Source organism: Notothenia rossii, assembly GCF_949606895.1.
Source record: "Notothenia rossii genome assembly, chromosome: 8".
Taxonomy (NCBI): domain Eukaryota; kingdom Metazoa; phylum Chordata; class Actinopteri; order Perciformes; family Nototheniidae; genus Notothenia; species Notothenia rossii.
Window position 1 is genome coordinate 65,869,082 of NC_136906.1, and position 21,273 is coordinate 65,890,354.

The 21,273-nt window shown below is 40.0% G+C and overlaps 1 protein-coding gene across 2 annotated transcripts in view; it reads right to left on the bottom strand.

The window, feature by feature from the left end:
• Window positions 1-21,273, bottom strand: part of LOC307016912 (low density lipoprotein receptor adapter protein 1) — a 43,357-nt gene that overhangs the window by 20,015 nt on the left and 2,069 nt on the right. For both annotated transcript variants that reach the window (XM_079646285.1, XM_079646286.1), the window contains exon 2: window positions 857-999. In XM_079646285.1, the coding sequence (XP_079502411.1) occupies window positions 857-999 (143 nt within the window). The remainder of the gene's footprint in view (window positions 1-856; window positions 1,000-21,273) is intronic.

A 21,273-nucleotide genomic window follows, 5' to 3' on the forward strand; every position in this document is an offset into this window, starting at 1 on the left:
TAAATATATTGTTTGTATGTCTACATGTAGAAACTCACTGGTTTGAATGTAGTTATAAGGCAGTTTTCAAAACTGATGTAAAAAATAAAACTTCCTTCCCTGTGTGGCTCAGTGTTGTATAATAAACATCATATCAATAATGTGACCGCTGCACATATGCAACTCCTGGATTAACAGCTATTTTCATGCATCAATATTGACCTCGATTTAAAACTGAACCCAAATATAACGACATGCCAAGGGAATAACAGATTATATTACATAAACAGTTATAATTTACAGAACTTTTTGGACTTTTTTTCCCACATGCAAACATTAAAGGCCACATTGAATAGTGAGTCCACACTGGTTTTCTGCCCATAAGACTGTATTTGCTGAGCAGTGAGGGATATATTACTGACATAAAGCACATCTTCTACTTAAAACCTGCCTGTAATGGTACCCAAGGTAGGATGCATTATTCTTTATATACACAAAGAAAATATGGAACTTTATCATATTTTTCCAGATCATCAGAATAACGTGAACTAAAATGAAAAGTATTCCTCTTTACATTGTTCAGAAAATGTGCACTGCCGTTGTAGGCTGTCATTTCCCAAATGCCCAGGAGAGATTCTATAAAAAGCATGGCTGTAATTGAATTCTTCAAAATGTCACTCTTGAAATTACACGTTGCTATTGAAGGTCTTGACCTTGCCTACAGAATTATATGCAACGTGGCTTGCTCATTTCACAATCAGAACAATTATTTGTACTTCGTCCAGCACTTACAATTAAAATCAAAGTAACTGTTCAAGATTCAAGTACCGATATAACTTCCATTATGAAACACTAAGAAAAGGGAATAGTGGCTCACCGTGGTAACAATTCTGCGAATGGCAGCTGAGGCCATGTCCTCTCCTTTGGGCTGGCCCACCAGAGTCATCCCCAGGTACTTTACGTTGAACACCATCCCATCCTGCAGGGTCTCCTTGGTGTCCGTCCAGTTCTCTGGCAGCTCTGTTAGGAACAAAGGATATAGGAAATCAGCATAATGCGCGGAAATAGCTGGAAAAAAATGGTCAAGAAATATATATAGAATTATTATCAGCTTTCAAAATTGTTGAGGATGATGCTTGCTAATGATAGTAAAGATTTCACATAATCCACTCATTAAATATCACATATGGGATCAAATTATAAGTTATTGTGTAAGGGGAATCACATGATCTCCATAAAAGGATACTTTCAAATACATTACAAATATTCAATTCTAAAAAAGTTAGTTTAAAGTCTTCTTTGTTTGTCGATCATACTTTTAAAAACTCAGCATAGACAGCATGCAGGTTAGCAGACAGTGATGTGGCTGTAGTCAGACAAATGATGTGATATTATCATCCTAACATGAAATAAAAATGTCACCTCCCTGCAATATCTCTTATTTCTCTAAATAATAACATAATGTGTAAAGGTCTGTGTGCATTGTGAGATAATTATTACAAGGAAGTCAAACTCTACTGACAGATTAAACACATAGTTTGATTTACGGTAGGTGATCCACACAATGGACACTTTCTTTCCTTTTTCTGAATGTACAACTACACTAGAAAGCATCCTATTAAACTGAGATCTGTTGCTTGGATGCTGTTTCTATACAAGTGAACAGTGTGGATCCGTGTCGCACAGGCCCAACAAACCGAGGATCAGCAGGGCTTTGATAAACTGTACACAATGTCTGCAATGTCCTGCTGTTGCTGTGATTTCCAACAGGTAGCAGCAAGCTGTCCCTTTAGCAGGCCGGTGGACACACAAAGGGGGACGGTGCCCATGCAGAGAGCCTGAAATATCTCCAAACTTAGCCTGGAAATCCTGCAGAGGAGCACCGGGGGAGGGATAACTTACGAAACAGACCACGTTTTCTGAGAGATATAACGGGCTAATAAGGGAGATATGAATCCACAACAAATTAAAGCAGTCTTTAAACACCAAAGTTGTGATAAAGGGAACCATACCCATGCTTCACTGTCGTTTGTGTCCTTTTTACTTTCAAGGTCCCCTACTATACTCTCAAGTGTTTGGCTCTAAATACCAAACAGATCATTGTAGCATGCCATATAACCCTCTGTTTCAGCCATGTTTCAAAAGTGCTGATTCTGTGGGTGTTTCTCAATGTCGGGTATGCTTGCTTGGTAGCACATGTCTTCCGAGTCACTTGCCTCAGATGCGAGGCAAGAATACTTCCTGGCATTCGGAAAACGAAGAGTGGAACAGGCGAGCAAGTGTGCAGGTGTGCATCACATGAGAAGCCCCGCCTTACATTTTCCGCCACAGATTTGGGGAAATTGGTCCGTGCGCAAAGCATTGTGGGGATTTTAAGACCGCGGAGTCTACACATGTGCAGCCTCGAAATTTCTCCTCTACGAAGTACGTCAGTCTCGGTAGAATTCCAAGTATGCTGGACATTGGAACAGTCCTTCGGCGGCACTCGATGACGAAGTATGCTTGAAATAGTGGCTCTGGAGCAGCTTTACTCGACATTGAGAAACGGCCTGTGTCTGTAGCTTTGAATGCTAATAAACTACATCTCCTCACACCCCTCTGCGAGATGATTGGTTTCAAAAACAAAATGGTGCTCTAGGAGGAGATTCAGGTGATAAGGTGGGCGAGTGTTACCTTTGTTGGTTATTGACTAATGGTTACACAACCCAAAACAAACATTGTGACATCACAAAGTGGCCACAATCTGATCAGCTAATTTTCAGACAAGAGAAGGAATATTTTTTTCCTGAAACGTTCAGAGTCCCTTTACACAGAGGGGACACATACAGCGGGGCAAAAAAGTATTTAGTCAACCACCAATTGTGCAAGTTCTCCCACTTAAAAAGATGAGAGAGGCCTGTAATTTTCATCCTAGGTATACCTCAACTATGAAAGACAAAATGAGAAAAAAGAAATCCAGAAAATCACATTGTCTGATTTTTAAAGAATTTATTTGCAAATGATGGTGGAAAATAAGTATTTGGTCAACTACAAAGAAACAAGATTTCTGGCTCTCACAGACCTGTAACTTCTTCTTTAAGAGCCTCCTCTGTCCTCCACTTGTTAACTGTATTAATGGCACCTGTTTGAACTCGTTATCAGTATAAAAGACACCTGTCCACAACCTCAAACAGTCACACTCCAAACTCCACTATGGCCAAGACCAAAGAGCTGTCAAAGGACACCAGAAACAACATTGTAGACCTGCACCAGGCTGGGAAGACTGAATCTGCAATAGGTAAGCAGCTTGGTGTGAAGAAATCAACTGTGGGAGCAATTATTAGAAAATGGAAGACATACAAGACCACTGATAATCTCCCTCGATCTGGAGCTCCACGCAAGATCTCACCCCGTGGGGTCAAAATGATCACAAGAACGGTGAGCAAAAATCCCAGAACCACACGGGGGGACCTAGTCAATGACCTGCAGAGAGCTGGGACCAAAGTAACAAAGGCTACCATCAGTAACACACTACGCTGCCAGGGACTCAAATCCTGCAGTGCCAGACGTGTCCCCCTGCTTAAGCCAGTACATGTCCAGGCCCTTCTGAAGTTTGCTAGAGAGCATTTAGATGATCCAGAAGAGGATTGGGAGAATGTCATATGGTCAGATGAAACTAAAATATAACTTTTTAGTAAAAACTCAACTAGACGTGTTTGGAGGAGAAAGAATGCTGAGTTGCATCCAAAGAACACCATACCTACTGTGAAACATGGGGGTGGAAACATCATGCTTTGGGGCTGTTTTTCTGCAAAGGGACCAGGCCGACTGATCCGTGTAAAGGAAAGAATGAATGGGGCCATGTATCGTGAGATTTTGAGTGACAACCTCCTTCCATCAGCAAGGGCATTGAAGATGAAACGTGGCTGGGTCTTTCAGCATGACAATGATCCCAAACACACCGCCCGGGCAACGAAGGAGTGGCTTCGTAAGAAGCATTTCAAGGTCCTGGAGTGGCCTAGCCAGTCTCCAGATCTCAACCCCATAGAAAATCTTTGGAGGGAGTTGAAAGTCTGTGTTGCCCAGCGACAGCCCCAAAACATCACTGCTCTAGAGGAGATCTGCATGGAGGAATGGGCCAAACTACCAGCAACAGTGTGTGAAAACCTTGTGAAGACTTACAGAAAACGTTTGACCTCTGTCATTGCCAACAAAGGGTATATAACAAAGTATTGAGATGAACTTTTGTTATTGACCAAATACTTATTTTCCACCATAATTTGCAAATAAATTCTTTAAAAATCAGACAAGACGATTTTCTGGATTTTTTTTTCTCATTTTGTCTCATAGTTGAGGTATACCTAGGATGAAAATTACAGGCCTCTCATCTTTCTAAGTGGGAGAACTTGCACAATTGGTGGCTGACTAAATACTTTTTTGCCCCACTGTATGTATGTATAGATGACATGGAAAAGTGGATTTTGCATAATAGGTGACCTTTAAAGATTAATTTTCTGCTCACATACTGAAATGATGGAGACAGAGACACACAACATAAATGTCTAACACTCCACTGGGCTATACTGGCACCAAACTCTCCACACGGGCTGAGCCATCTGTCACTGGCAGGCCCCATGCAGCTGTGAAGGAGAACGGCACAGCGCACCATCCACTAACAGCGCTTACAACAACTATGAATTATTAAATCATCTTTAATCATTCTGTGGGGGATGCTTGGTTTGTGGTGGTTTAGTAATGGTGAGCAGCATTGTTGGTTGCGTTTGGCTTGTGCTTGAGATGTGTGTCATGATTAAAAGTCCCCTTTGGTCTAATAGAAATTGTCTTTACTACTTACAGCCATTCATTGTTCCGAGGCGGCAGGTTCACTATCATTAAAGAGCGGTGCTTTAATGCGCTATTGATCCATGAGGGGGAAATGCATCGTTCCCCATCCCCCTCCCCACAGGAGGTCAGAGGTTCAGCTACAAAACACTGCTCAAGAACACTAACAACGTAAGGTAAGAAAATAGGTGACACATTTATAGAAAAGCCATTTCACTGTTGAGTTTTTCAAAAGGAGAAATCAAACATAATTCTAATCACTACCATTGTATTGTTGTGACAGAAAAAGCATCGGCCTACAGCTGATATTTGACAATCTTGGCAAATAAAACCACAGATACAGTATCTGCAAATGTCAACACACAAGATTTCACAAGAACCAATACATGTATACCAAGTCAATGCCAACATTCTCATGGCTTAAGAGTAACCTCTCCAAGTTGTCTGGGGAACATAGATTCTTTGATTAAAAAGCACCAAACTTACTTGGTTAAGAATTAGCTTTCTTCCCTTTATAGGGCCTAGAGTTTGTATAATATTTGTTTGGAACAACGTGTGTCCAAGATGTTGCTAAGGTTTATCAGACTTTGAAGTTTCCCCTTACATTTATTTTGTTTGAAGGAAGTTTAATAATTGCAACCACAACCTTACTCATTTCCAGAAGTAGCCTTACTCTGCCAAACTCATTTGATAGTCCTCATCTTAACAGGAAATGATTACTGACTTTTACACATCTAGCTATGGCATTAGTCTTTAGGCATCATACCTATGTAACAACCATGTGAATGCACAGTTTCACAGGGTAATTGTATATTGTAAAAAGTCAGCAGGTATCGCAGTTTACAACAAACTTATCGTATTGGCGTGCCTTGAGAAGCTAAGTGTAGCCGATACAATCTGCTGGTGAGTGACAACTTGTTCTTTTTTCAGTTTACAAAATGGTCATTAGCTGATTTTATTTACTTCTGTGTGATATCTTACTCCCATTATTGAAAACAAATCAAGGATGTTTGGGGCTTAGCAAAGAGTACATTCCAAACAGTTTTTATTTGTAACCTTGATCAACACCCACATCAATCTTCAATGTAGTTAGGGTCATTCTTAGCTGTGATACATAAACCCCTGGTCAGAGGATTGAATTTGTTGTTGCATTCTGTCCCAGCACTACAAAGCTTTAGTCCATTTTGTGGCTTCACCAGGCTACACATATGAATTATTAATGAGCTTCATGTTGATGCTGCAGGGTTTCCAATATATTATCCCCCTAAAAGAGGAGCGCTTACATTTTTAATAAATCCTGTATGAGTCTACAGAGGGACCAGGACTGATAAGAGTGACAGGCACAAGCGGGAGGGAGGCTAATTGGATGTTGAAGAAAATAGAGGAACACTGAACATTTGAACCTGTATTCCCCTGTATATTGTGTGGATGTGTCATGTGTGTGAGTGTGTGTTAGTAAAGAGTGAATGTCAAGGTCATCTGTTAAAAAAATAAACAAGATTAGGGAACACGATGCCGCTCTGGTGCACTGGGGACGTTTGCATCTTTAAAATGATGCCTGGCAACCCCTTCACACCCAGGCTGCTGCAGCACTGTCTCCATTACGTTCACACAAAAGCCTCACAGTTGGGACCCACGCTAAAAAGGAATCAATGTATTACGATGCAGGCACACAGAGCAATTGTATGACACTTTGCTGCACTGAGCCTCAAGTGTAATCACATAAAAGTTATATTACAAGTTAAAATACCATTGCCCGGAGATGTGGAGCACTGTCATATATTCAACAGTCTGTTGAACGAGGAACTGACAAGTGTAGCCATTTCACAGTAGCTCATCCGACTGTTGCAGTATAATAGATACCATGTGCTCTGCACGCCTTCAGCTCCATGCAGTGATCACCAGCTGTGTCTTCCAGATCCACGCTCAGTAATTGAATTTGCACAGAGAAACTGAGTTAGGATCGTACGCGTTGGGATTCTGCTCTGGCGGTTAATTAATAACCTAAACAGAAGGTCACCCGGGCACAATATACAGAAGAAGGAAAGGGCATGTACACTGGCACACACACACAGTTTCCTCAAATTACCTTCATTGGAGTCAAAAAGGTCTAAATAACAAACACATTCTATGGTTTCAATTTCCCTACAGGTCAGTAAGTAGGCCATGTATTCCTCACACAACAACTAGGTTTGAATCCAACACCAATATCAAAAAGGAAACATTCAGCTTCTTTTGTTAGACCCAAGTGACACCCCAATCCCCCACATCCTTATAACATCATCTCTTTGCCTTACTGTTTTACTCATCCGATGGAACTTTGAATCTAGGACACCACCTTGACAGAGAAAATAGGCCGCACATCCAGGGGAGATGGTGGGCTGGGATGGTGTGTGTGAGTGGGAGTGAGAGGGTGGGGGTGTAACTGGTTTCTGATACTGCCTTGAGGGGGAACCTAGTAAAGCTTAGTCCTTCCTTTCAAGCTCTTCTCAATATTTTCCTAATTCTATCCCTCCACTCACCTTCTCAACTCATCTGCACATGGCTTTCAATTGAACCCACTTATTTTGAACCCCCTCCCCCCTCTTCACATATAACAGACTAGCTTATTAAAAGGAGCACAGGGATACGTATTAATATTTTAGATTGTCAATCAAAGCCACAGTACGAGCCACTCCTCAAACGTCAACAATAACAAACATGGAGTCGAGGGATCAAACAGCCGATGTTGCTAAGCAACCACAGACGGCAGCATGGAGGTGGTACCTGCACATCACATTACTGAACACCTTGGCTAGGCATCAAAGCAAGTGTACAAATAACAAAGTGCTTAGAAGAAGTGGAATTACTCTGAACTGGAGCAGTACATGAAACCCCACCTCCATCATTTAGTATTACATATCCAATGGGAACAAATACAAAACCTCATGTAAACCTTTTTCTAAATGCCCTCAAGTGATATCCAATATCTTGTTTCAACTGACAATAATGAACTATTAAAATCAGAAAATGACCAGTTGGAACTGTGGATGGTTCAGCTATTTTGATTCAAATGTAAATATTCATAAATATTTATCTAGTAACAAGCAGGGTCCAATAACTTTTCTGATTTTCAACTTACTAATCCATACATTTACTTACAGTTTTATACGTGCCATGTTTAGTGTGTATTTCTAAGTAACAGATAAGGGGGTTTTCTTTAAAAAGTCCCTTAAATGCAAACTTACTCTATATAAAGCATCTCAGATACAATAGAGAAATGCAAGTAGAAGATAAAATGGACTACTTTTCTCCATGGCGTCTTATTTTAAATCACTAGTATCAAACTAATGGAAATCATATTGCTTTTTGGGGCTTATGAGCACTAACTCCACAACAGACATCTTTATATTTCCCACAATATCCTGATTTAATAACCACACCCTTGTATTTGTCTCTCGTATAGAGAGATTTCATTAAACTCTCATTTCTGATGCTTTTCATTTTCTACTGACAAAAACTGTCCGGGGAAGACAAATGTAAGCAAAACCAATAAAATTGATGATTCAAATCTATGAAGACTATGAGAACACTTTATTGGGTTTGTGTCTATTTGGGAAAATTGTGTATATTCTCACACAGCAGAGTCATTAAGTGTCTGTCATCAAGTTTTGAATCGTTATCCCTCAAAGGAAAAATAATTCAGGTTCAAGAATCAACTGTTTGCCTCGGAGGTTCCCTGAATGAATCAGTGCTGGTTCTTTCAACATAATCCCCTCTCCACCAATGCCACCGCTTAATTGCTTTCATTTCAAAAACCCTTTCTGCTGTTAATCGTAATGATGGTGCGAGTTATCTAGGATACGCATGGCTGAGCGAATAGAGCTACTGCAAAGTGGGAGCTGTGGACGGACTGGGAATATGACGGAAGATTGGGAATATGAGACTAGCTTCTCACTTTGCATAAACAACTGTAGCTGCTTAACCAAATTATCAAGACGAAATAAGCCACACTTTGATGCATAGAAAAGAGGTGAGATATAATTAGGGTAAGGGTTGTTTGCATTTAAGGATTGTTTGGGGAATTTACTCATTTGCTTTCTTGGCAAAAGTTAGATGATAAGATTGATACCACTTTCATATGTCTACAGTAAATATTTAAGAGGTAGTTTAGTTTAGCACAAAGACCGGAAACTGTTAGAAACAGCTAGCTTGTCTCTGTCAAAAGGTAACAAAGTATATCAGCACATATAGTATTACTTAACAAGTCTCGTTTGTATAATCTATAAAAAAAGTATAAAAAAACTCAAAAAGATGGGTCTTTAAAAAGGGCCAACATATGACATAAGATGTTGTGAAATAAAAAAACAAACAACTCCTCCTGTGTGACAGGCTTTTAAATAGAAGTTGAGTCTCCAACGAGGCAATGAAACACCAACAAATCCCGTTTTTGATAAGCCTTTCCAGTCTCCTGCTTCCTCTGAACTACAAGCAGAAAGAGACACGTATTTTCCATGAGTCCATTCAAAATGTGCATAATGTCATCATACGTTCGAACCACGCTCCAATGGCAACTGGGCGACAATGTAGCTAGGCCCACTGGGCTCTTCTGTTGCTTTGTTGCCAATATTGTGAACACAGAAGAATATTTTGTTGACCAACTTTAATATGCTAACTTCTGAACTAAATCTGTGTCGTTTTGATATTATTGAGATAATCAGCATTCAACTGTGAAGTGTGCCTGGAGGCATGAAGGATAAAGTATGTGCGATAAGTTGTTAACAATTATAACAAACAACAATCACAAGTTACTTGATGAAAGACTTTCCCATAATGTCCTGAATGCAAATTGCCTTTGACTGCAGTTATTATGCAAAACGTATGCTTCAACCCCATCATCAGGGACCGTCCTCCAAAGGCTCTGTGTATCATTAATTAGACACGATCAAACCAACTCACAAACAGCAGGGAAACAGCCTTATCTTCTGTACTCTAAGAATCATGCTTTGTCCTCAGAAGCAGTCCAGAGAACGAAATGGGATTAGCACTTGGGTTATCTTGCGGGCAGGCATTATTACACAGACGTTTGAGTTTTGTTCCTCGATGACTTCCTGTACTCTATTTATAGCTGGAACCCCACGGTGCAAACTGTGCTGATATTTGCTCTGCAGACAGTGACAGTCAGTCGGTCGGTACGGTGCAGGATGACTCAGCCACATAAACACACAATGATTTATTCTCAAAAAACAGCATTGCATTTTCAGGATGTAGGATTCGTAGAGGATCATTGCAATAATAACCATAACTGAAAATAACCTTCACAATAATCCACCGACAAGGTTTCCCCCCCCAGGCGACTGAGGTGAACTAGAGTTTGTATTTTATTTTATTATCTTTATAAGCTGAATGTCAAATTAGGAGTTCAACTCATAACTTTTTACGCAATCAGGTTCTTGTTATTTGTTCTTAAGGACAGAATGATGTATATGGAGACCAATATTCTTGGGTCATGCATATTCACTAATATTATGTATTTTAAGGACATTTCAAACAATACTGTTACCGCTGTGATAGCTTATTCAGCCCTATCGGACACTGTGAGACAGGAGAAGCTGCTTGACATTTTTTAACTGGGGTGGTAGAAGGTGGGTGGATAAAAAACGTGTCAAGAGAGCATTGGTTTATTTTAACCATGCTACTGTATGATTGTTTCCCGACCTTCTAAATTGTATTTATTTCCAAATGAAATACATATTTTCTGCCTTTTTACTACAGCATTTTTGTTTACTGTTTTACTTAATGACCTGCATCTATTGGAACTGGGGGGCCTGTAAGAAGCAGTGCAGATAATTGTCAGGTTTGGATCCCCTCGGGGGGGAAGCCCCTCAGGTCCCAGAGAAACCCCCCCCCCACCTAATCCTAACCACTCTCCATCACTTGCCTGAACCCAACCAACCCCTATACCTAATACTTCCCTTTACCTCCCCCAAATCAAAATTCTAAAGTGTATGGGACCCACCCGGGTGTGAAAAGCACTCACTTGAGCCCGAGCTGTATGTCTGAAGACTTGCTGGCCTATCCGCTGTGATATAAGGACCTCATTCAGAAAAGATTGTGTAAAGCCATTTAAGTTGTCATGTATCTGCTTCATAGGCTAATTAATCAAACACAACACTTCCAGTAGAGAGAGAGGGTTTGTAATACAGATTGTTTACAATCGTCTGACATTTATTTCATTTTCATTGAGCAAAGGGCATTAAATATGGAGGTGACTTGCTCAGTAAATGTCCATTAAAACTGCCTTGGCTCCTTTTTATTGAGTGACTCAGCAGCCAATGTGCATCAATGCCAGACATGCTGCTGACTGATACATTAATATGTTTGTGTCGTCAATATAATCATCAATTTAGAGTTATTGCAATTTTAGACGCTGAACTACTGAGGGAAAAATCTAAAATACATTGTTAAGTATAAAGAACCACATTACCGACGCAGATACCAAAGGAAATCTTTCCTCGCGGCTATTTATTCATAAAGTGTAATTGCTCAGCACCGAGGAAGGATTGTTTTTATTAGCAATTCAAACAGGCATGTTCCTCTTTGCTGATACAGATCTTTTCCCCCTGGAGTCTGCTGGCTTCCTTTTCAACATCTTCATCAACTATAAATAGCTCCCCTCGACAGAAATCCACTCGTGAAACAATAGGTTTATATTTAATATGTTGTTTACTATTCAAGGATAAAGCTGTGACTTGTGAGAGAATCAAATAAAAAAGGAATCCCAGTTGTGATCTCACGCAGAATGAAAACAACACTTAGCTAAAACCATCATTAGCTTTCCCATCCATTATCACAACAGAGCAAAACAAGTCACCTTGGAGAGCAGCTGATCTCATTTGAGACGTAGCATCTGCGGCCCTTTAACAGATGAGGGCTTCCCGCAGGAATCCCCTCTAATGCTTTCCAAACCTTTAGACCCTTCCTGCTGAGTGATGGATGCCCGTCTGACACCACCGAGACCCCCGCTCCTTAGGTCTCATGGCTCTGGAGTATCGGGGGTTCAAAGGGGCAATCAAAGGAGTGCTTGAGCTGTACATTTTAAAATGGCCTATTCTAACTCATCTATGTGTATTTTTGTTTGTATGTGTTTGCTTTTAGCTAATACCTGGATGGATTTGGCCCAAAGGTTGCACTACTGTTCATGCAAGGATGTTTTATAGGTTTAGTTTTAGAAGTGAAGGGTAGCTTAAAGACGTAGAGCTGCATTGGTTTGCTAATCAATCTATTGATTAGGAGACAGACAATTAATAACTATCCATTGTTTTTATGATTGAAAGTCATTTTGAACGCAACATGACAGTAAATGCAGTTTACAGACTCTCCTATTAAACTGAATACCTTTGGGTTTTGGAATGACAAAACAAGAAATATTAAGAAATAACCGAAAATAGACGTTGAAGTCTATTTTCTGGAATGTTAAACACCAATTGCTAATTATAATAGGTGTTGGTTGCAGGCATATGACATCACAGGTTGTCAATCCAAAAATAATAATGCAAATGATATATTATGACAAAATTGCTAATCTATCCAACGTTATTTTTATTCAAAGACTTAACTTGAGAAATATTAGATTATCCTCAGTCTTGATCCTGGAGCTAACAAGAATGTCTGTGGGTCTTCAATTTTGCTTACAAGGGGCACCGTGCTATTTCTATTAGATTTGAGTTGATGATGTTAAATACAATTTAAAAAAAACACAAGAACAAGTGCTTCGTTCTGCTTTTCAGCCCAGATACCCAGGGCCAAGTGGAAATTACGCTGCAATTGAAATCATGAGATGACCTTTTCCAACTCCGCCAAGGGCACCTATCATTTTTATGTTAAAAAGCTGTGATTAAGACAAACATGATCATCAAAAATAATTTAAAGTGAATCAAGACAACTAAAGAGCAGCTGAAATGTGCATATAGTATCCAGTGATCAGAGGAAACTATGAAAAGTTGTTTTACTAATACTACTGGGCTTTTTTGCTCTTTGTTTTACCTCAACAGCACATATTCTGAGTTTCTATATAGCACTACAAGTTATTTTTAGTAGTGGGATCCGTGGTTCTCAGGCGGGGACGTGGTGTGTCACAAATGTTGAGGGGAGTTTGGATTATTCAGAAGAACAGCACACGGAGAAGGGATTTAGCTGTCCAGTGAAGGAGCACACACACACACACACACACACACACACACACACACACACACACACACACACACACACACACACACACACACACACACACACACACACACACACACACACACACACACACACACACACACACACACACACACACACACACACACACACACACACACACACACACACACACACACACACACACACACACACACACACACACACACACACACACACACACACACACACACACCTGCCCCGGACACCAAACAGAAAGAGGACTTGGGCTTTGGGACTTCACTGTACAGGAAGCTGTATGTGTGTGTGTGTATGTGTGTGAGAGTGTTTATGTGTGTGTTGTTGCAGAAGCTATCTCTAGAAATGCTCTCTCGGTTTCCCCGTGTTGCATAATTCACTTTCCTTCAGGGCAGGCTCGAGAACCTTGTTGGTGCTAAAAACACTCCACAGAAACTGCACGGAATAATAATAATAATTAGCTGTATAAAAGACACTTAAACTGAGGTTTGATGATTGGGTTTACGGAGTGGAAACAGGGAGCATTTACTGTTAGACTGTACGAGCAAAGGATGCCCTTTACTCTCAATGTCAAACTGGCTAGCAGTGATAACATTTAAGCTTAGATAACCTAGAAGGCTATAAAATAAACATTACATTTACCACATATAAGCATCAACGACACTTCTATATGTGGCCAACGTTATACACGTGACATACTCTCAAGGGTCTCACAAGGAAAATCAATATAGAATATGATGTAGAGCAGTTTATAATAACATGAGGGCGAGGCTTTAAAATCAATATTTGTGGATTGGACCAGGGAAGATTATATACTCGTAGCTTCAAATATAACACGCGCAAGACGGCAGGAAAGAGTGAAAAAAAATCCAATTCATGAAAAATGTAATTCACGAGAAATTGAGTTATTGGAGGAAAATGTTCAGACTGCAAGAAAACAAAAAATCCATATAGCAGTTGTTGTTCCTAAAGAGTAATTTAATTTACTTTTGCAGTAACCTTTTACACAAAAGAATAATAGGTTTATATCTGTCACTATAGGCACAGCCGCATCAACACATCTTTTCAGATCCTTCATTCATCCTTACTCCAAAATGTCATGTCCTTAAGATAGCAAGGAAGAATTAAGGTGATGCCGGGTGGGATTTCAAGGCATTAATACAGAAATGATAGTTGTGGAATAAAGGACAGAAGGGCTCCCACTAAGCTTTGATTAAAGCCAGACCTATGACAGAAGAAGAAAAGAGGCATTATTAACATTTCAAAAAAGGACTGCAGGATTAAAAACACAGGAAGACAAGTGTGACATGAGGAGCATTTAGTGTGGCGAAGCACTTGCCAACTGAGTGAGATGTTGAATATCAAAATAATCCACAATAACCAAGCTCAGTTCCATTTAGTGTTTACATGTACTACAATCAAATCAATGATGTGTCTCCTTTAAATAACCCAAAGCAGCACCTTTGTAAAATGAACTGATGTCATAAAATGATGGAAAACAGACATTTGTTGATCCAATAATGAATTCACAAAAATACCGGCTTTAGTATAGAGCTCTTGAAATAAGCCACTAACTGACAAGACATAGAATGACCTGCTAAGTGGTCGTTCTCATGTTTCAGCTAAAACCTTTGAAACCTCACTGACAAAACTATACAATGATAAATGGTTTTCCAGCACCTCAACCATCACAGTAGCTTTACTGCTCAATTTCCTTTTGTCAATGTGGCCGACCTTTAACCTTTGCTGGAACGTCATTAGATGGGAAGCAGGTAGATATTGTACCCTAGATTGCCCTGCAGTAAAATGATAAAGTTCTCCTCCATATATCTACCATTTACTGATGCTGCTAACATGTCCACTGTGCAATGTTTACATGCAGATGATTATAATGTGAAGCAAGATACTATTTGCCAAGTAGCACTAAAAACAAAGTACACCTATTGGACAAGGTAAACAGTGGACTTGACAATGAAGGGAGAAGAAAGTAGGGCTGAACGATTAATCGATTTTAAATCGCGATTTTAAATGATGCGATTATGAAATCGCAAAGCCTGCAATATTTTTTTAAACTTTAAAAAGTCATCCACACCAATCAGAAGTGCTGTGCCCCACATGCACCAGCCATTGTTAACCAATCAGAAGTGGCCCATGATAGAAGGTGATAGACAGATTGATCTAATCACCTGCCAAGTATTTTTGAAAGTGCCTGCCCTTTCCAAATGGCTTCCAATGGAGCTTTCCCAGATGGTTTGGTGAAACAAACCATCTGAGTCAGGTTAGTAATGCTCCATCACATGTGTTACATCTCTTACAGGGTGAATCTTAAACTGAAGCTTGACTTTAAAGCAACCCAACGGAAGTTTCATGTAAGTTTAGTTCTTTCACTCGTAGCTCGGGCTGCGGGGGTGCTAGAGACGGGAGCACGTTGATGCGACCTTCCTAGCCGGAGATATGGCCGCATTTTACAATAAACTTCCGTTGGGTCGCTTAAAAACAAATATCGCAAATCGAATGGCAATATTTGTCAGAAAAATCGCAATTAGATTATTTCCCAAAATCGTGCAGTCCTAGGAGAAAGGTCGTCAAGAATGGAAACAGACAAAGGTTGTTGAGATATTTCAGTACATTCCAAAGATATACAGAAAGCCACACATCAACATCCCAAGAGCCTTGATGCTAGTGCAATTTGCTAAGAGAAGAGCAAAATCATATTTAATCTAATGTCAGAGACACAACAAATACTGAAAACGTTTTATTTCCACAGAAATTAAAGACTGAATGTGGATACAAATAGTCAAGCAGGAAGTCTGTACCAAGTCTGTGCAGAGCTGTCACTGGAGTAGCTGTACTTTGACAATAATCCAACTAATCACGCTGTTGGGGGATTTAGCTCATGTAGTTCTCCTCCAACCAAAGTAGAAACAGTGAAAAAAGACTAAAGCTATTATTCATACTAGATAAAACTGCATTTGAACATCATGTTCACTGACTCACTCTGCTCAATTCCCCATGGCCTAAAAGAGAAATGGCTGATGCTTTTTGAAGAGAAAGTGTTTGTATAATCGGTTTTGAACAAGATTTAATCCTGATTATTAAATGATAATCTTTTTGAGTCGTGAATTCAAAAAAGACCCTGAGGGATACACAATGGGTTTAAATAAGTTAAGTTATCAATGTGATGCAAGCAGTGCCTCGCAACTTTGGCAGCTGCTGATCTTAGATGAAAGTAAACCTGTTTAATTGATTTCTAATTTCAAAGCACGTTCCATGAAAACTCATTAGCAGCATGTTATCACTTAATCTATCCTCAGACTGTGACTGGTGAGAGCGATGAGTGTGGGAGCATGAATTATGCAGCGTATAGGTGGGAAATCTGCCCACTTAAATCATCGTCTGATACACTGAAGCACAGCTAAGAGCACACAGTATAACTGGTCCTGTATTCCAGATAGATCCTTGGTGCTGCAAGGTGATACCATACCTGGGTGCTTCTTCTTTAACTGATAACGCTGGACCAGATTGTAAAAACAACGAACATCTCAGCTGTTACCTTGTTTTTTTAAATATTCAATTTATGGTTAAGAAAGGACAGTGTGGCTTTTCTTTTCATTTGATCCATTACAATACTCTAATGTGGTTTACTATGTTTTAAACACCTGTACTTTTGAAAGAACAAACATAACATTCATCTGTTTGCAACTCACATATATCATTATACCAATATTCCTATTACTGTATATATAGACTATTCTGCATAGTATCATATTCTGTTTCTATTATGTTCCATTTTATTTTATTTACTGTTTTATCTGTTAATTGTGTTGCACTGTTGAAGGAGCCTGTGACCTATCCACACCGTAGCTATGCACACATGACAATAAAAGCCTTGAAACTTGATATTTAAAACGATTATACTTCAAAAGCGATGCCTGGAACTCATACATATTAAAGAGACAGGTACAATGCTTTAGATTCTGGTGTTTTAGGACAATGGTTCCAAAGAAAAATAGAAAACATGTAGAGTATTTTCTCTGTAGAATTAACTTCAACCTTTACATTTGTTACGTGTTCTTTTCTGTTTGAGTGTGTCTGCATTTCTATAAAAAGGTCATGTACTGTATGTAAATTCAACCTTTCCTTTAGCCATCATGTTAAATAAATCCAGGGCCTATCCACTGGATGCAGGCGATGCAGAGATGCAAATTAGTTCCACTGATGAGTTTTTCATATACAAAGTTTGAGGGTCATCAAGAGTCAACTATGAACTTGTACATTTTAGTGGTTAAGGCAAGGAGAAGTGAAACTAGTGAAACTTAGCTTGGTAACTGGAAGGTCACCCGTTCAAGTCCCGGCAAGACCAAGTGCTACAGAGGTGTCCCTACACTGCTCCCCGGGCGCCGTACATAATGGCATTATAACCATCAACTGTGATAATCCCGTACTGTTGACATTCCCTCTATGACCCCGTACTGTATATCCCACAATTCCCCCCCATTGCTTCTGCTCTGCCTCATTGCTTCCTCAGTCCTAATGAGCCATTGAGAGATAATTGCTCCTGGAGGGTCAGCACTAACTGAAACCACTGCCTCTTTCATGTCATCCAGTCAAGCCCGTGTCAGCATAAATAGTACTGCAGGCTGTGTTCACTGCCTGAGTTTCCAACCAGTCCAACTTAATGATTGTTGAGTCCACTCATTTCAAATCTTCTCTGAACTGCAGAGCACAGTAATACAAACCGCAGAATCTGACACTTTCCTCACAGCAGCAGCACTTGCAATGTGTATTCAAGAACTAAGAGATTTTCTTTGATATTGGTCACGCAGCAGTGCAGCAGAAGAAGCAAGCTTTGATATTTACACCACTAACAGAATTACAAGAAACAATCCGAGACCCAAGGACTCAGCCTAACTGGATTCAGTCTGTCCCGAAGCAACACGACCCTAAATTGATTCCGACTGTACATCTCGGACGTCCTTGGAGCCAAGGGCAAGTGTGTGCGACTTCTGAAATACAGAAAGGTCCGCACCGCTTCTATGTGATGTGATCCAAAGGGAAGGCTTGTACTCCGGGCACATGCTGCTTCCTCTTCCGTGCTGCCAGTGGCTTTGACCTCAACAGATGACAAGGGACGGCCATAAGGGGCGATGGGAAAGTCTGGTACATGTCAGGTCTCTGCTGGCGAGAGAACTGAAGACTGGTCTCTTACATGTCCGGAAATAGATATTTTTATGTTTGCATGGCAGCATGAAAGAGAAATTACTCTGCCTTCACATGGCTAGTGTTACTTTATATGGAAACACTAGCGATTTTACTTATTTCTCATGTTTCATACGGAAGAACAGCTTTGGTTGTCGGAGTCACAGGCACTAATGGGTCAGACTTGCACACTGTCAGCAGAACACTATGTTTAAAAAGCACATTAGCTATGTCTCAGCCATGGTTACAGTAAAGTCATTCAGAACCAGGACAGGATACTTCAACATTGTTTCAATTTGAGCTCTTTTTAGATGGATTTACGTAACATTGCTAACCTTACTTATCTTAATGGATTTTTGTTCTTTAGACAGAGGTGGCCATTACGTAAAAGTTCCTAATGGCTTTACTCAGACTTAACCGTGGCACCTTCTGTACGATATATATTTGTTTATAAGGATGTGTATGAGTGTATATCCTTTTAACTGTGAATTTCTAAATAGATGTTCTCATCAATTTTGTAATTTATTAGTTAGCACATCGTGTTGCCCATTTCCTGATGTCAAATAGTAACCTAGCATAACATTCTAATATGTTTAGTCAGGGTATGATTGTCGTGTGTAAAGCAATTTTGCCAGATGTTCATAGTTTCCTAATTGCCAATGCAAAAGGAAAATCAGGGAAGATAGTGCAGGTCAGATTTGTACTGCGGTTGGCTCCATTTGCTACACGAGGGAAGTGTTCAAGTGTTTCCCGCGCCCTGCCAACGGAGCCCCGCGCCCTGCCTGAAATTCAAGGTGTTTTTTAATTTATTTTTAATTAAAAAAAAAATATATATATATATAGCACCAAATTGCAACTGAAGTAGTCTATCTACATTAAATAAACTAAACGCCTATGTTATTTATCCAATGTGCATGTTTCAGTGTCCACTGCTTTGCGTATTCACATTCTCCCTCCGCTCTGTTTCTGAAGGCTCCGCTCCGCTCCCCCCCCACACACACACGAATGCACACACTCACAATCAGAGACAAGAGCGGAGGAAAGGAGAAGAACAACAAAGTGTAAAAAAGTCAAACAAATCTGCATTATTGCCCCGAGCTCTGCTGTCTGCCCGCTTGTGTCCCCCCCCACGTTTCAAATTCGTTTATTATTATTTTTTAACCAAAACCACAATGAAACACCAGCAGAAGAATAGTCTAATAATGAGTTGAGTGAAAAAGAAGACAGGAGATGTGAGTTGGTTTATTCAGTAAATTAGCTCAGGATAATTGGATGTTCTGTCTACACCTGTTGATGTGAGGCTAATGCAGGACTTGCTAGCTTGATGCTACCGGCATTTAGCGGCAGTGACTCAACAAATTGCCTCTTAAAATGTATCGTCAGCAATGTATGACAAGCAGACTGCTTGTTTAATGTTAGACTCACACCAATAGCTCAATATGATCATAACACGATTGCTTTCATATCAGAGATCAGATGAGGTGGAGCTGCCTCCAGCAATAGAGGACGAGGCAGAGAGAAGCAGCAGCAGCAGCACAGGGTTGCAGAAGGTATGTTATATGCTGTGGTCAGGTGAAATGTATCAGTGAAAGGAAGAAGTGTAGGCTACATGATACGAAGGGAATAAAGTTTGAATAAAAGTAATGCAGCACAGTGTAACACTGTACTTTATTACTTTTTAATGTACAAATACTTTGTTACTGTACGATATCAATGACAATAATCCACAGCTCCTCTCTCTGCTGCAGAGGATAACATTATTTTGGGTGTCCCGAAAAAAAATGTTGGCGGGGTACCCAAGCAGCACCCTGCCAAGGCCGTAAACCTAGGGGAAACACTGAGACTTATTTCACCTAGCTCACTCAGTGTTTTCCAGTTCAGCAGCCCACTTGTATTTGCTTTGTGCATAAGAGATGATAGTTAAGTAAAGGATTCATTATACTGCTTCTAATAAGGCAAACAAGATACATATAATTTTTGCCATTGCCATTTAACTTACTAAAGCCGCCCAAAAGTCAGACTTGTGATGTGTTGAATGTGCTACTTGAGAGGTAAGATTCCAATTAAGGGGTTTGTGTCTACATGGGTTTTGAGATACATTAGTTAAGGGGAAGTTTGACCTTAGATTGGTTAATGGTGAATGCTAAACAGACTTGCTCAAAGTGCTTTTATACTACAGGAGCAATTTGGGGTCCGGTTTCGTTTTTTGTGGAGGAGTAGGGATCGAACCCTCTGATTGGTGGACAACTTGCTCTTCCTCCTGAGCCTCTGCCGCAACGCTTCAGCAGAAAGGTCAGCTAGCAACAAAATTAATCATGCCGGTATCAAAAAGCTTTTCCCATGTGCTGCAGTTGTGCTGGCCCCCTAAAAATACAATACCCAAGAAATCATCCAATCAAATGCTTCCTCTCACCTTCACACTGCATTCCCATTTGCAACAAAGCACTATGCTAAAGCATGAACACATGATCCATCAACAGAAAGTAAAATGCCCTTGTGATAGTAACAATTTATTGTGATAATGATTTTCTATCAAGCAAGACCTTCCATTTTGTCTTTACACAATTTCCTAATTAATTAAACCATTTGGCAAGGCTCAGTTACAATACAGTGTCCACAGATTATTAAATAGATTGTCATTGGCTGTAGCTATTTAACTAAAGGTGAACTTTCCTCCAGTCCATACACAGGATACACATAATTCATCCCTTTTTTTAGAACTTTAATAACACCTTTGTGTGAATGTGCCAAGCAGCAGCATTGTTGCCTTATTTACATTCTGACAGCCAGCTTTGACGCATCGCCACATGCTGGCACACAGAATCTGTCCTCTCTCCAAATTGCCTACTAAGTAGCTCCTGGACATCAGCAGTCACCCTGTCTGTCTGAACTCTTTCTGACTGCTTGTTTCACATTTTTCCAGCCTGGTTCCTCTGATGGCTCTCAGACACAAACTGCTTCTGTCATCCAACACTGAAATACAGCTGGTTTCTGCCCTGACAACATCATTCAGCTTTATCTTCCATTTCTTTCTGACGAATACAACAAGAAGAGAAGAAGAGAAGAAGA